This window comes from Babylonia areolata, chromosome 22 (genome assembly GCF_041734735.1).
Source record: "Babylonia areolata isolate BAREFJ2019XMU chromosome 22, ASM4173473v1, whole genome shotgun sequence".
In the NCBI taxonomy this organism is placed as follows: Eukaryota; Metazoa; Mollusca; class Gastropoda; order Neogastropoda; family Buccinidae; genus Babylonia; species Babylonia areolata.
Window position 1 is genome coordinate 42,436,947 of NC_134897.1, and position 12,834 is coordinate 42,449,780.

Sequence of the window (12,834 nt, forward strand, 5' to 3'; positions counted from 1 at the left end):
TTTAGCGTGTGTGCATGTGCGGCGTGTATGTGTGTGCGTGCGTGGTGTGTGTGTACGTGTGTGTGTGTGTGTGTGTGTGTGTAAGATGTAGATTATGAGTGTGTATTTATGTATGCTCACAGCTGCAAACACCTCATTTCAGTGTCAGATGAAGAAGTGAAAGATGGAAAGATTCACAAAAAGAAACACTCATTCAACTGAAGTACAACACACCCATAATGTTGTAGTTAAATAGCAATTTATTCCTTGAGGGGGGTCTACAGACTTCAGACCCAGGCATGTAGAGAGAACCACTTCATTCACAAACAGGACAGACAGAAAGCCATGACAAAAAAAGAAAAAGAAAAAAAAACCAAAACAGAGTATAGCAGCACGACAAGAATCCCATCTGACGGCATACTTCACTGCTGAAACCAGCACTTGCACAGAGCACACACCTGCCATGGGGGAAGAAGTAATACTTGTGCTACAACGGGAATGACACTGAAATCAATGTGGTCTGGGTATGCTTCAACAGAATGGCTCGCTGTCCAAGCCAACATTGCCTGGCAACCTGTGATTCAGGCACAAAGCCACAAAGCCACTGCAGGCACTTCACTGTTCCTACACACTGCACAGTCAATGCTCCCCCTGCTTCTGGCGGAAAGCTCACTCACTCCCAGGACATCACACTTCTCTGCTACAACCTGGTTGCACTTTGTGTTTGTTCTTGCAGTAAATACAGTAATCTCTTGTTTCTCCAAGACCTGCTGTAGGGAAGAAGAGGAACAGTATTTGTTATGTTATGTTTAAGAATTACATAATATGGGTAACAATAATTTAACAGATACTTCAAAAATGTTGTTTGAAGAAGCTGTGGAAATGTGGTTATTGTTGTGTTCAGGTACTGGTGATGTTAAGTTAACTATATTGTTGACACAAACAGAATGAAGGTAACAATAACTTAATAGGTAATTCACTACATGTTGTTTTACAAAGCGGTGAAAATGTGGTTAAGGTACAGGACTGATGACTAATGTGCAGAAGCTTCAAATTTAACACACTGGATGTTTCCATGAAAATGCCAAACACTGAACATTTGTACTGTACGAAGTTTTGGGAATCTCAAGGATGACATCTCACCTTTCCCAGGTAAGAGTGGGAACAAGGCCATAAATCTGTCATGATGACGTGTGGACATGGAATAAATCCTTACCGATAGTAAAGAGTTAATGTTCTTCACAAATTAAGAGCACAAGTTACCAGGGTTAGGAATGTTCATTTTTATCAATGCATGATGGTTGTAGGACCAGGAGAAATCCTTCCTAGTACACAGAGAAGGAAAACACAGACTTGCGATACACCATACATACACAAGCTCAAAAGGTATATTCTTGTTAATACATTTTGATAGCATGAGAGACAGCCTACATCAAGTAGGTCAGTCTGAAGGAGGAAATACAGACTAAAAACTAGCAATTATATACAAGGACCACCAAAATCATTTCTGAATATAATACACAAATCAAACGACTAGACAAGAGGATACATGTATCAAGACCTGTGTTGGAAAACAAATCTTTGAGCGATAAATAATTGTTTTTACACATGTAGACACAGGGCAGATGAGATGGGTTTCTGAAACAGGGGCTTTGCAAGAGTGCTTTACAACAAAAAACTGAAACGTCCATTAAACTTGAACACACCTATGATGGAAATAATGCAAAGCTGTGTGCAGGTGACGACAAAAACCCAACAGTTCAATCTCTATGCAGTAAGGTGTGTCTAGTGCAAGCTGCTTTTCAATGCGGTTTGCTGGCTGGACAGTCACACACTGCTTCTACACACAGATTTCACCCCCTCATGCTACGGTTTCCTTACAGACACAGAAACACTGAACTATGTACAAATATACACTCAGGCTAAATTCCTCTGACCAAAAGGGCAAAGTTTAAGGCTACTCCCCCCCGCCCCCCCACCCCCCGTTCCTATGGCCCCTCATTACCACTGAAAATGCTGCAGCATTCTGATTTCTCTGTGGGAGAGGGAGTGGGTCCAGGGAGGGTATATCGAGAGAACAGCCACAAAACACACCAAACCTCACATCACTCAAAGTGCCTGTCCAAAATTATATTGCACACATCCTCAACATCATCACAAAAGAGAGGGAGAGGGAGAGGGAGAGGGAGAGAGAGAGAGAGAAGCCAGTAAGACAGGGCTGGAAACACTCAGGACTGATACAACACACCTTCACGACACCAGAAACACCCCCCTTCCCCAATCCCTCTCTTGGACACAGAGACTCAATGCTGCACAAAGTGCTAACTGCCTGCCCCATGACATTACACCTCCATGCTTTCATAACACAGGAATAACAGATTGTTTTCCAAAACCAATAAATATAACACAACAAAACAGCTTGTCATCAGTGAAAACACATCACAGTTACATAAAACCGGTTTGCGTACAGATCCTGTAAATGAAATGATAAATCATGTAAGTACCATTTACCTGACATGCCCTATCATAACAGCATTCGGGAAAGAAAAGAACCCAACCCACAGTCACAGAGTCACTGTTAAATATCCCTTCAAATGAATAATGTTGAACCTAACTTTTCTATTAAAAAAAACATATGAAGACATGAACTGCTACAAGCTCTGCTAACCTATCAAGCTTCATACAGTCTTGGAGTAAAATACAAATAAAACCATTATGACTGAAGACTTCAGGTTACACCCAGCAAAATTACAGGCATTGTGATCTATGTGTATTCAAAATATACTATGTGGTATATGTCTGATGTATGTAGATACTGTTAATGCCTCTATAGAAACTGACTCTGTCCTGTAAAACTGACCTGCAAATGAAGTGAACCAGTACAATAAATGGGACTGTATGAAGCTAGGTTGGACAAATGGTATGAAGTAAAACTGTGAATGTTGTTCCACCCTTTATAACACCAATCCTTCAGTGGACTCTCTCTACACTAGCGAATTCATGTAAATAAAAAAACAAACAAAAGTTTCACCAAATCAAAGAACCAGCCACTTCATAATTCCCGTCATGTACTTAATCTCAAGGGCAAGCAGTACATTTTACACAAATGTTATATTGATTCAAGTTACACACAAAAATACCTGGGGAATGACAGAGAACCTTAGCACAGTCCCTTCTCTTCTTTTTTTCCTCTCACCTTTACAAAATCTCAATTTAAAAAACAACAACGAAAATCAGACAAACAAACAAACAAAAACAAAAAAAAAAAAAAGAAAAAAAAAGAAGAAGAAACAAAAAGGAAAGCGAACTGATGCTGGAATCCATGTCAAATGTATAACAAATCACAAGGAAGAGAAAACATGATGTGGTTGAAACTGATTAATGACATACACAAAACTGATTAATGACATACACAATCAAATTTGGATCTGCATGACCAAAACGTAAAGGATATGACAAAGGATACCTTTGCGGGTGTGTATCTGCACATGTACATGGTATACAGTGTGAAGGAAGGGTGATGGCAGGAGGGACACAGGGAGGGAACATCAACACAGACCGGAAGAAATGTGGTGGTGAAGAGGGAAATCAATGGAGCAAGAGAGATATGTACACCATACACAGGACTCCACCCCCTTTACTTTTGAACAATTTTACCAGCTTACATCATCATTTAGCGCTCTCTCTCCCTTTCACTGAAACTACAAACGGTATAAATCCTCCAGTCAGCCGGTCTCTGTTTTACATGATCAGTGATTATGATACAATCCTGGCTTCCTTTACAAGAAAATTATGTAAGATTCAATTCCTGCATTACTCACCCGCTCTTATGAGAACATTATGCACAACACAAACCCTTCGCTATTCTTGCTTGCATATCACAAATACACATACATAGTTCAAAAGACACACACACTCACAGTTGGATATTTACTTGTACTACTATGACCATACCACTACATCTTGCATACAATGTACAAGACTACTCTTTTTTTTCTTTTTTTTTTTTCCCCAGCAAGATCAAACAGTTGAAAGCCAAAAATTTCCTGTTTACACTGAATATCGGGATAGCATGTCTTGTACTGAACAAATCCTTGAAATGATAGTATGTGCTACTGGACCAGTATGGTCATCCTCTAACACACACATACACACAAACATCATGTAATGATAATCAGAAATGTCCGTCACTCAGCTGCTGTCTGCACACACACATAACAATGCACGACACACACAGGGAAAGCATCCACAGATTCGAACCCTCCTGACAACATGCAGTTCATCCTTTCAGGCCATGGGGCAGGAATGGACAGGAAGACCTGACAAAGTGACACGTCCATGCAGCGTATGTAGGTCCTGAGATGTGGTCAGTACAGCTGGTTGCTCTCTGTCACACACAACCCTCTGCCATTCGTTATACATCACCATCACGTCCCCACTCCACTTGTGACACAAAAGACTGCGCTGATATTTAAAGAAAAAAAAAAAGTGTTAAAAGCTCCCATAGCCTTTACAGCTGTAGAGGCAGTAAATTCATATTCACTGTGTCTAGGGCTTGGCATAACAAGGCGGGGTCCAAAGACATTGATATAACAGGTTGGATATGAAATAATGATCTTGTACAACTTGTCCCACGCAGACAAAATCGAAGTGGAGTGGAGAATTTGAAACTTTCTCATCATTCAGTCTCAGTCGACAACCAACTGAGCAGCAATGAAAGTCAGAATCTGTAGGCAAAACATGTGGTTCAATACTTATTGGGACAAAACAGTGAGACTGAAAAGATATCACTCATGACTGCTGATATACTATGGTATATCATAGTGCAAAATGACAATGCATCTGAGCCCACACTGTTACATATGTCATAACCTCATGCTTTCTGTCACATTGAGGTTGTCTCTGCTACCAGCAGGTACAGACAGAAAGGATAAAAATAGTTGGGAACAGAGTGTAATGTGTGAGAGTTGCTTTTCACAAGGTTTCAGCATTGCACATCATATTATACTATTATTATGCACGATGTAGACTACTTCATTGAGATCTCTCATGACAAAGATGCCATTATGACCCCTTCTACAAATAAATGCATTGAGGAATACACCAGTAATCCAGTATATTTTCTGACCTGAACTGGTCATGTTATGCCATGGGCATTGTCTGTGAGTTTACAGACAATAAAATTGTATCTTTTCAAAACGCAGTGTTTTTTCTTATGCATATTATGGATTCATCATAACTGTGACAGAACATCAACACAAATCATTAAAACAACGTAATGTCAATATTCAGTGATCCACAAAATAAAGACTTAACAGAAAGTGGGAGAGTACAGAAATCAGGGACAGTTGATGTCAGCAAAATGACTGTGGCACATCAGTTTTGCCTGCTTGACAGATGGTGGAGGTGTGCTTAACTGTGAGCACTGTAAACTTCAACCTGAAGAACAACACGAGTAGTTGCAATGTGAAGTGTTTGAACTCTTTTTCTTCAATTTGAAATGTTATCATCATTGTATTTCTTTTCAATGCAAGTGTTTAATAACCCTGAGAGTCAGAAGTATCAAAGGAATTTTTAAAGATACACGGAAACTACTTTTCAGTAAGCACACATACACCAGTTGCCAACTGTTATACATATATACTACTCATGTTCTGCAGGAATGTAAAAGGACAAATTTGACTTCCGGTAAAGAATGTGTCTATCTTGTTCAAGAATATTCGGGACTCCCCAGTTAGCACTGTGTTGTGTGGAATGAACTGTCAATGTTCATGTGTGTGTGTGTGTGTGTGTGTGTGTGTGTGTGCGCGCACACATGTGCATACACACGTGACTGAAGCCTGAATGAATGACACAGGAAATGAATGATGAGTGCCTTAAAGGCAGCTGTCAGTCAGCTCTACCCAGGCAGACAGCCTATTGTACACATGACAAATTGGCTTACAGCTTGCTCTCTGACCAAGGATAGGTGCTACATAAGTATTCAAATCAATCAATGACACACAGTCATTGTATGCCACTGACAAGAAACAGAATGATAATAGTGAGATGACTGTCAAGTGTCATGGATGAGCAGGGTTTATACACTCCTGACCCTTGTAGTATCATTATGTGGTAAGTATGTCACAACTCCACAACCCACCTAGTCCTAGCTGCTGGGTCTACACAGTGAACACAGTGAGTCACAATCACATACAAAAAGAAAGCTACACAATGAGTCCGCTGATAATGTTATTGTTTTAAAAAGAAAGCACAAAAAAACATTACTCACACTAAACACATGTGTACACATTGTGTGCACAGATAACCACACACATTCATACCTTCCTTAATAATCACCACTGGAAATACTATGTGTTCACAGCGCGTGGTTCTCTTCGGGGAATGAAAGAAAGATGAATGTATCATATAATATCCCCATCCCTTCTCATCCTCGTGTGCAGGAGAGGGACAACAGAACATAGACAGCCACGTTCAGGGACTCATGGACCACTGAACACCACGGGCATCCCCCTCACTGTCACACCAGTACAAACATGCAGTGATGGTCTTTATTCCACAAGCAAAGCAAACACCACTCATACTGACAAAACCATTTCTTCTACATAAGACCCCCTACTCTGATGTGGTCATTCTTCAATAGAAAGTCCAAACAAGGATTGGCATTGTCCTTCTGCCTGAAAACACCTCACAATAAAGACAACCATGTCAACTCCCAGGCAAAAACAAAGCCAAAGAAAACCACCTCCACCACCATCGTGGTAATGAATTGTGCATCACACACTCTAATCAAGTGGTCGCTGGTCGCCCCAGGAACACAGCAATGCAGTGAAGGACATGGTCTGAACAGTGATCTGGTGATATGGCAGTGGTGATATATCTTGTACCAACAGACACTTGTTCCCTCAGTCTCATGATCATTAATGGAGGCTATGGTTGTCTTTATCCAGAAACCAGTGGCTCTGTGCACCCCCTGCCCTTGCTGTAAAGATGGCAGGCTGGCGCTGTTCCCACTGGCTGGCTGTGTGGGCAATCACTACAAGTAATGGGGGATGTCCTGGCCTGTCAACAGGCGGAATATGGACGTGGGCATCGTCTTCATGTGAATCTGAAACACAACATGTGCAGGGATGTCAGTTTGAACAAGAGTTGACCAGCTGTGGCGGGAAAGTGGTTAGTGCTGTGGACTGATGACTGGGAAGATGTGGGTTCCATCTCCATCAGAGGGGGGTTGTTTTGCTTTTTCTCAGCCTGTGGCCAGTTCCTACCAAGAGCTGAATGTGCCATGAACTCAGATGGGAAGACTGGCACCATACAGTTGGGGAAATTTTGGGAGTGCTGCTCAAATTTTCTGACCAACACCACAGGTGTCTGTATCTCAGCCTGGTAAATACCAGGATATATCATGGAAGTACAGCCTTGTCAATTAGTTCCAAACCCAAATGGATCCCCTTAGCAGCAGCAGCAGCAGCATCCCCATCATTATCGGTACATAGAACATGAAATATCCTAAATTCTGAGGGGGGGAAAAAACGATCCTCTTAAAGAGTTGACTTTCTCCTGATCTCAACATGGCCATGTCCTCCATTACTGCCCAACATACTGCAGAAAAACACTTCAAAGGCACACACACATGTTGTTCTTGTTTAAAAAAAAAAAAAAAAAAAAAAAAAGGACAAGGGAGGGGACAGAGCTACGTATTCCTCATGCCCTGTGGCACACCTGGCAAAGAAATCACCAATGCTGCCTACCATGTGCTGTCTTCACTAGTTTTCCCCAATTAAAACTGTTCTCCTTCAGTTCCTTTTCAAGAGTGGACAGGCACCCATGAAAAGCAAGGTGACCAAGCCTGTATCTTGGTATGTGTGTTTGCATGTGCATGTGGTGAGTGTGTGTGTGTGTGATTGCATGTGCATGTGGTGAATGTGTGTGTGTGTGTGTGTGTGTGTGTGTGTGCATGGATGTGTGCAAGTGCATAAAGATCTGTTCAATGATACATATCATGTTAATGTACATGCTTACTGCTGTCTAGAAATCGCACAAGACAACACTTCAGACTGAGAACAAGACCACACAACCAGAGAAAGTTGACAGGAAATGTGACCCACTCAGCCTTTCTCCCTTGCTGTCACTATTTACCTCTCCCACTGAGGTAGCAAGAAGGGAGACAATCTTCTCATGGGGCACGGCCACAACGCTCTGGTTGTTGATTTCGATGATGCGGTGACCCACTCGTACCCCCCCTCTCTCGGCGATACCACCGCGCAGAAGACTGCAGATCTGGGTGGAAAAAAAAAATCCCCACAGAAATGATTAAAAATATGTGCATGGAAAGAATGTATGAATATTTTAAAAAATTGTCTGTTGGTCTTTATTTGTATGATGTAAGTTCCATTTCATAAAGTGTAGATGGGAACTTAATTTAGCCTCCTATTCAGTTTATGCACATGAAGCTGTGCTCTACTATGCTATGCTTAAAGTCAATGAGAATGCATGTGAGTGTGTACACATACGCAAGTTCTAGCAACAAGACCCATTTTTATTCATATTTCACTTCAATAATTTGCCTTCTTTACATCTTTCATTCTGTTATACTCCAATGTAACTATTTATTTCTTTATTTTCTTTAATCATTTTATTTCATTCTATGGCGTTTTACACAAACAGAATACAACAGAAGAAGGAGGAAAAGGTGGTCCTGTCACTGAACTCAACACACAGAAATCTGTTGTGACAATAAGTTATATGATTCAGTATCATATCATACAATATCATACAAATGACAAGAAGTAATGTAATACAATACCATACAACTGATAAGAAGTAACATAATACAATATCAAACAATATGATACAACAGGACATGACACAACACGACACGACACAACAGGAAGAGGAGGAAGATCAGGTCCCACCACTCCGTTCTGCACACTGAAGCCCAGCTGGTACTTGACGTCAGGACGTTTGATCAGCACCTCCACCACTGGCGGGCACGGAACCACTGTCAGCTTCACAACGCTCTGGGTCTTCGCTGCCTGCACACACACACACGCACACACACACACACACACACACACACACACACTAGTTATATGTTTATCTGTTCTCTTCTTTTACACAGCCCCTAACACACACACATTTGTAACTGTTTGTTTATTTTTTTCAGGTTGGTATGTGTCCTTTTTTTAATTTTATTTTTTATTTTTTTTATTTTATAAATGATAAGGTCACACTTGTCTTCCCACCACCCACTTTATCTTCCTCCCACCCCCCAATTTCTTCTGCAAGTCATGATCTAAACACCCACAAGTAAAGCTGTAATTATCTATTGAGCAGAACTATATTTACTGGGCAATCAAAACCCTCCAGGGTGTTATTTAATGGCTAAAACCTCCACAGGTCACCACTGATATGGGAACCAGTGGAGGGCTGGATGGGGTTGGGAGGGGGTGGGGGGAGGTTGGAAGGGTATGTGTGTGGGGGTATGGTGGGTATTGAGGGGAGTGGGAGGCAAATTTCTCCAGCCAATTACACCAGCCCTGCCCTCTGGCTTTCCGCTGATGTGGGTCTCCTAAAGGGTGGTGAGGCGTGCTGCCTGCTTCCTGTGCTCTACAAACCACCCTACCCCCCACCCAATGCCCCACCCCCACCTTGCTTTCTCATCTCATCTACACCATGCAGCCACAGGGTTGAGGAGCAGTGGCCCAGAGGTAATGTGCTCAACTTGGAAAGCTAGAGTCTAGGGGTCTGAATCTCATATACAGACCAACTTCCCCCCCCCCCCCCCCCCCCCCACCCGGCTTTCCAATCTCATCTACACCATGCAGCCTTGGGGGATTAGTTTTACACTAAGTAATGGATTAACCTCTTTTAAGCAGCAATGTCTCACTGCTGAACACACAGTCACAACATTAATTCTCTTTTCCTATCTGAATTCTGCACCCACATAAGATGCAATGTAATTCTAATATCCAGTGTCACACATTTTTTATGTGGCCAACAGATTGGTTACTTCCTTAACCCTCTCCATACAAACAACAAAATAGGTAATGATGTAAGTGATTTACCACTGCTGATGTCACTGAAATATTAGGTTCTGAGATTGAACAGGTAGATGAATACAAAGAATATTGCATTTCTAACGAAAAAAAGATACAAGAGTCTGTGGGGAAATAAAGGGAGAAAACTGGCCACCCTGAGTGACTTAAGCTCTGTTATTCTTTGGACTGTTAAGTCAATGAAGATTCATGCTGGTGAACCCATTCTAAGTAATGCTTTTAAAAGAGCTTAACTTAACTTGTTCTGCTCTAGGGCCAAACACACCCATGCCAAAGTGTATATACATTTCACGTCTACACCCAATGAATGATCAGGCGTCCAATCCTGATTCATCAAATTGGTTTTTCAGCTTTTCAACAAAGTGTAAACAATCGGGGAAGTGACACATACAACTCTTGATAAACAAAGGCAACTTGTTGATGAATTTTGGGCACAACTGAGGTTGTTGTTTTTTTTGTTGTTTTTTTGAAGCAGTTCCTTTTTGTGATCATTGCAAGAAAGTCATGTTTCATTGCTCAGCAAATATCAAACAAACTGTTCTCAGATATTAAAAGTACTTCTGACTTGACCGTGATATAAAACGATTGTTGTAAACACGACAGGTGAAGCTAAATGTGAATGATCTACACTAACAGTAGATCTTTCAGGTTTTACATCATCCAAAAAATACTTTTAAAACCGACAAGTCACCCAAAATGAAGTCATAACAAAATTCTCTCTATCTATCCCTCTCTCTCTAATGTTTTCATAATCCATGTCACTTTTGATTTAATTTGCTTATGTCCTCCAGAAATGGGATGGTACTATTTTATTCAATCTGGTGTGCTGCATCTACAAAGCTCTAAAACAATTGCATATGGTTGCTATTTAGATTACAAAAGCTAACATATTATGAACATTTCTGTAAAAAAAATTGTTAGCTAATAAACAATGTAACATGAACATTTCCTTAAAACAACTGTTATCATCTATAACTCATTGTCCTACTACCAAGATTCACTCATGTAATCAGTTACTGATTGCCCCCTTCAGTTAGGGGCCTAGGCTTAATATGAATAAAACATTTCACATTCTCTCTCTCTCTCTCACACACACACAGATGGGACTGAAGGGGATGGAGGGGCTGTGTCTGAACAGAGGCGACATGCTGACAGAGAAACAGTCCAGGATCCACAGCAGGAGGAAGGCTAAGGGAAGGAGGAGGGGGGAAAGGCAGGGGAATCAGGCCCCCACATGGCTGGATTAGGGATGGCATGGACAGTGCCGGTGATGTGCACTTTCTCTGTTGTGCTCCTTTCTGTTCCTGGCTGTTCCAAACTCTGGCTTCTCCTGAGCTGGTTGTGTGTCTGTCTCCTTCCTTGTTGTGTCAGGCAACTGTGGAGGGTGGGGGTGGGGAGGATAGAGGAAATCTGTGTGTGTGTGTGTGTGTGTGTGTGTGTGTGTGTGTGTGTGTATGTGTGTGTGTGTGTGTGTGTGTGTGTGTGTGTGTGTGTGTGTGTGTGTGTGTGTGTGTGTGTGTGTGTGAAGGATGGAAACATCTACCAGGGACTCACAGAGGCTGATCCTCCCTTCCCTCCTCCTCCTTTCTTCATCCCATTTTACAAACACTCCCCTCTTTTTATCATCATCATTATTATATATTTTTTTTACCAATATTTATAATTATGTAAATTTGCATTTCCAATCCTAACAAATTTTAGCGAAACTTTTTTAATGTTGCAAACTGACATTAAACACATTTTCAAGAAATACCTGAGACAAGATATAAAAAAAACAAAAACAAAAACAAAAAAAACAAAACCCACAACAGAACACTTTCTGGAAAATGCCTTCTCTCTTTACTCTATAATGGTGAGACTCATTCATCACATTATCCACTGGTTTCAAGAACTGACAGGTATTAAGCCCTGAAATGGCCATTTTGCAGTCAGCTGGGCAACAACCAACAATGTCTGATTTTGATTCATAAAAAAAAAAGAAAAAAAAAGAGGGTCTATTCCGGTGACACAAGCATTATCAGTGGCTGGAATAGGTGAAGTGAAAATGCTTGAGAGGGAGGTGATACCCCTCCCCCCCCCCCCTTTCCTCCACTCTCCCTCTCAGTCAAGTACTGGTGCCAGCGCCGGAGTAGTAAGTCAGCTGACAGGGACTGGGCTGCCTGCCAGTCTCTCGGCTGACTATTAGGGAACAATCCATAGCATCCATTTCCCTGACCCCTCTGTACCACACAGCCCACACCCGGCTGACAGTTCATGGTCTGATGGGCAAACACAGGCCACAGACACACCATAGTCCACACACACACATGGTGGGTGAAAGAGATGGGGAAAGAAATTACTGTCTTCATTTTCTTCTCTCTGCTTGTTCTACTTTTTGCATTCAATAAACCTGACACCTTCCAAGTGAGAGAGAGAGAGAGAGAGAGAGAGAGAGAGAGAGAGAGAGAGACAGACAGACAGACAGAGAGAGAGGCAGCACAGATGACTGAACACTGAAATGTTTCATGTCATTAGCTATAGAGTTCTGGTGATAAAAGGGGTACATACCAGGAGAGAAAGAGAGAGAGAGAGATTAAGAGAGAGAGAGAGAGAGAGAGAGAGAGAGAGAGAGAGAGAGAGAGAGAGAGAGAGAGAGAGAGAGAGAGAGAGTGTGTGTGTGTGTGCATGCATATGCATGCGTGCATGTGTGTTTGTGTAGTGTCTCTTCACAGAAGTATTCCATGAGACAATTATCTTTTTTTTGTTTTGTTTTTTTTGGTGCGATGTGGTGTAGCATCCCTCCCTGAAACATTAACTG

The 12,834-nt window shown here is 41.6% G+C and overlaps 1 protein-coding gene across 8 annotated transcripts in view; it reads right to left on the reverse strand.

Moving 5' to 3' along the window:
* Positions 1–228: 228 nt before the first annotated feature.
* The window catches only part of LOC143297390 (uncharacterized), a 142,243-nt gene continuing 129,637 nt past the window's right edge, over positions 229–12,834 (reverse strand). For all 8 annotated transcript variants that reach the window (XM_076609719.1, XM_076609718.1, XM_076609720.1 and 5 more), the window contains 3 exons: positions 8,895–9,014; positions 8,119–8,259; positions 229–7,087 (listed from right to left, as the gene is read on the reverse strand). In XM_076609719.1, coding sequence (XP_076465834.1) covers positions 7,016–7,087; positions 8,119–8,259; positions 8,895–9,014 — 333 coding nt within the window. In that variant the 3' untranslated portion in view covers positions 229–7,015. The remainder of the gene's footprint in view (positions 7,088–8,118; positions 8,260–8,894; positions 9,015–12,834) is intronic.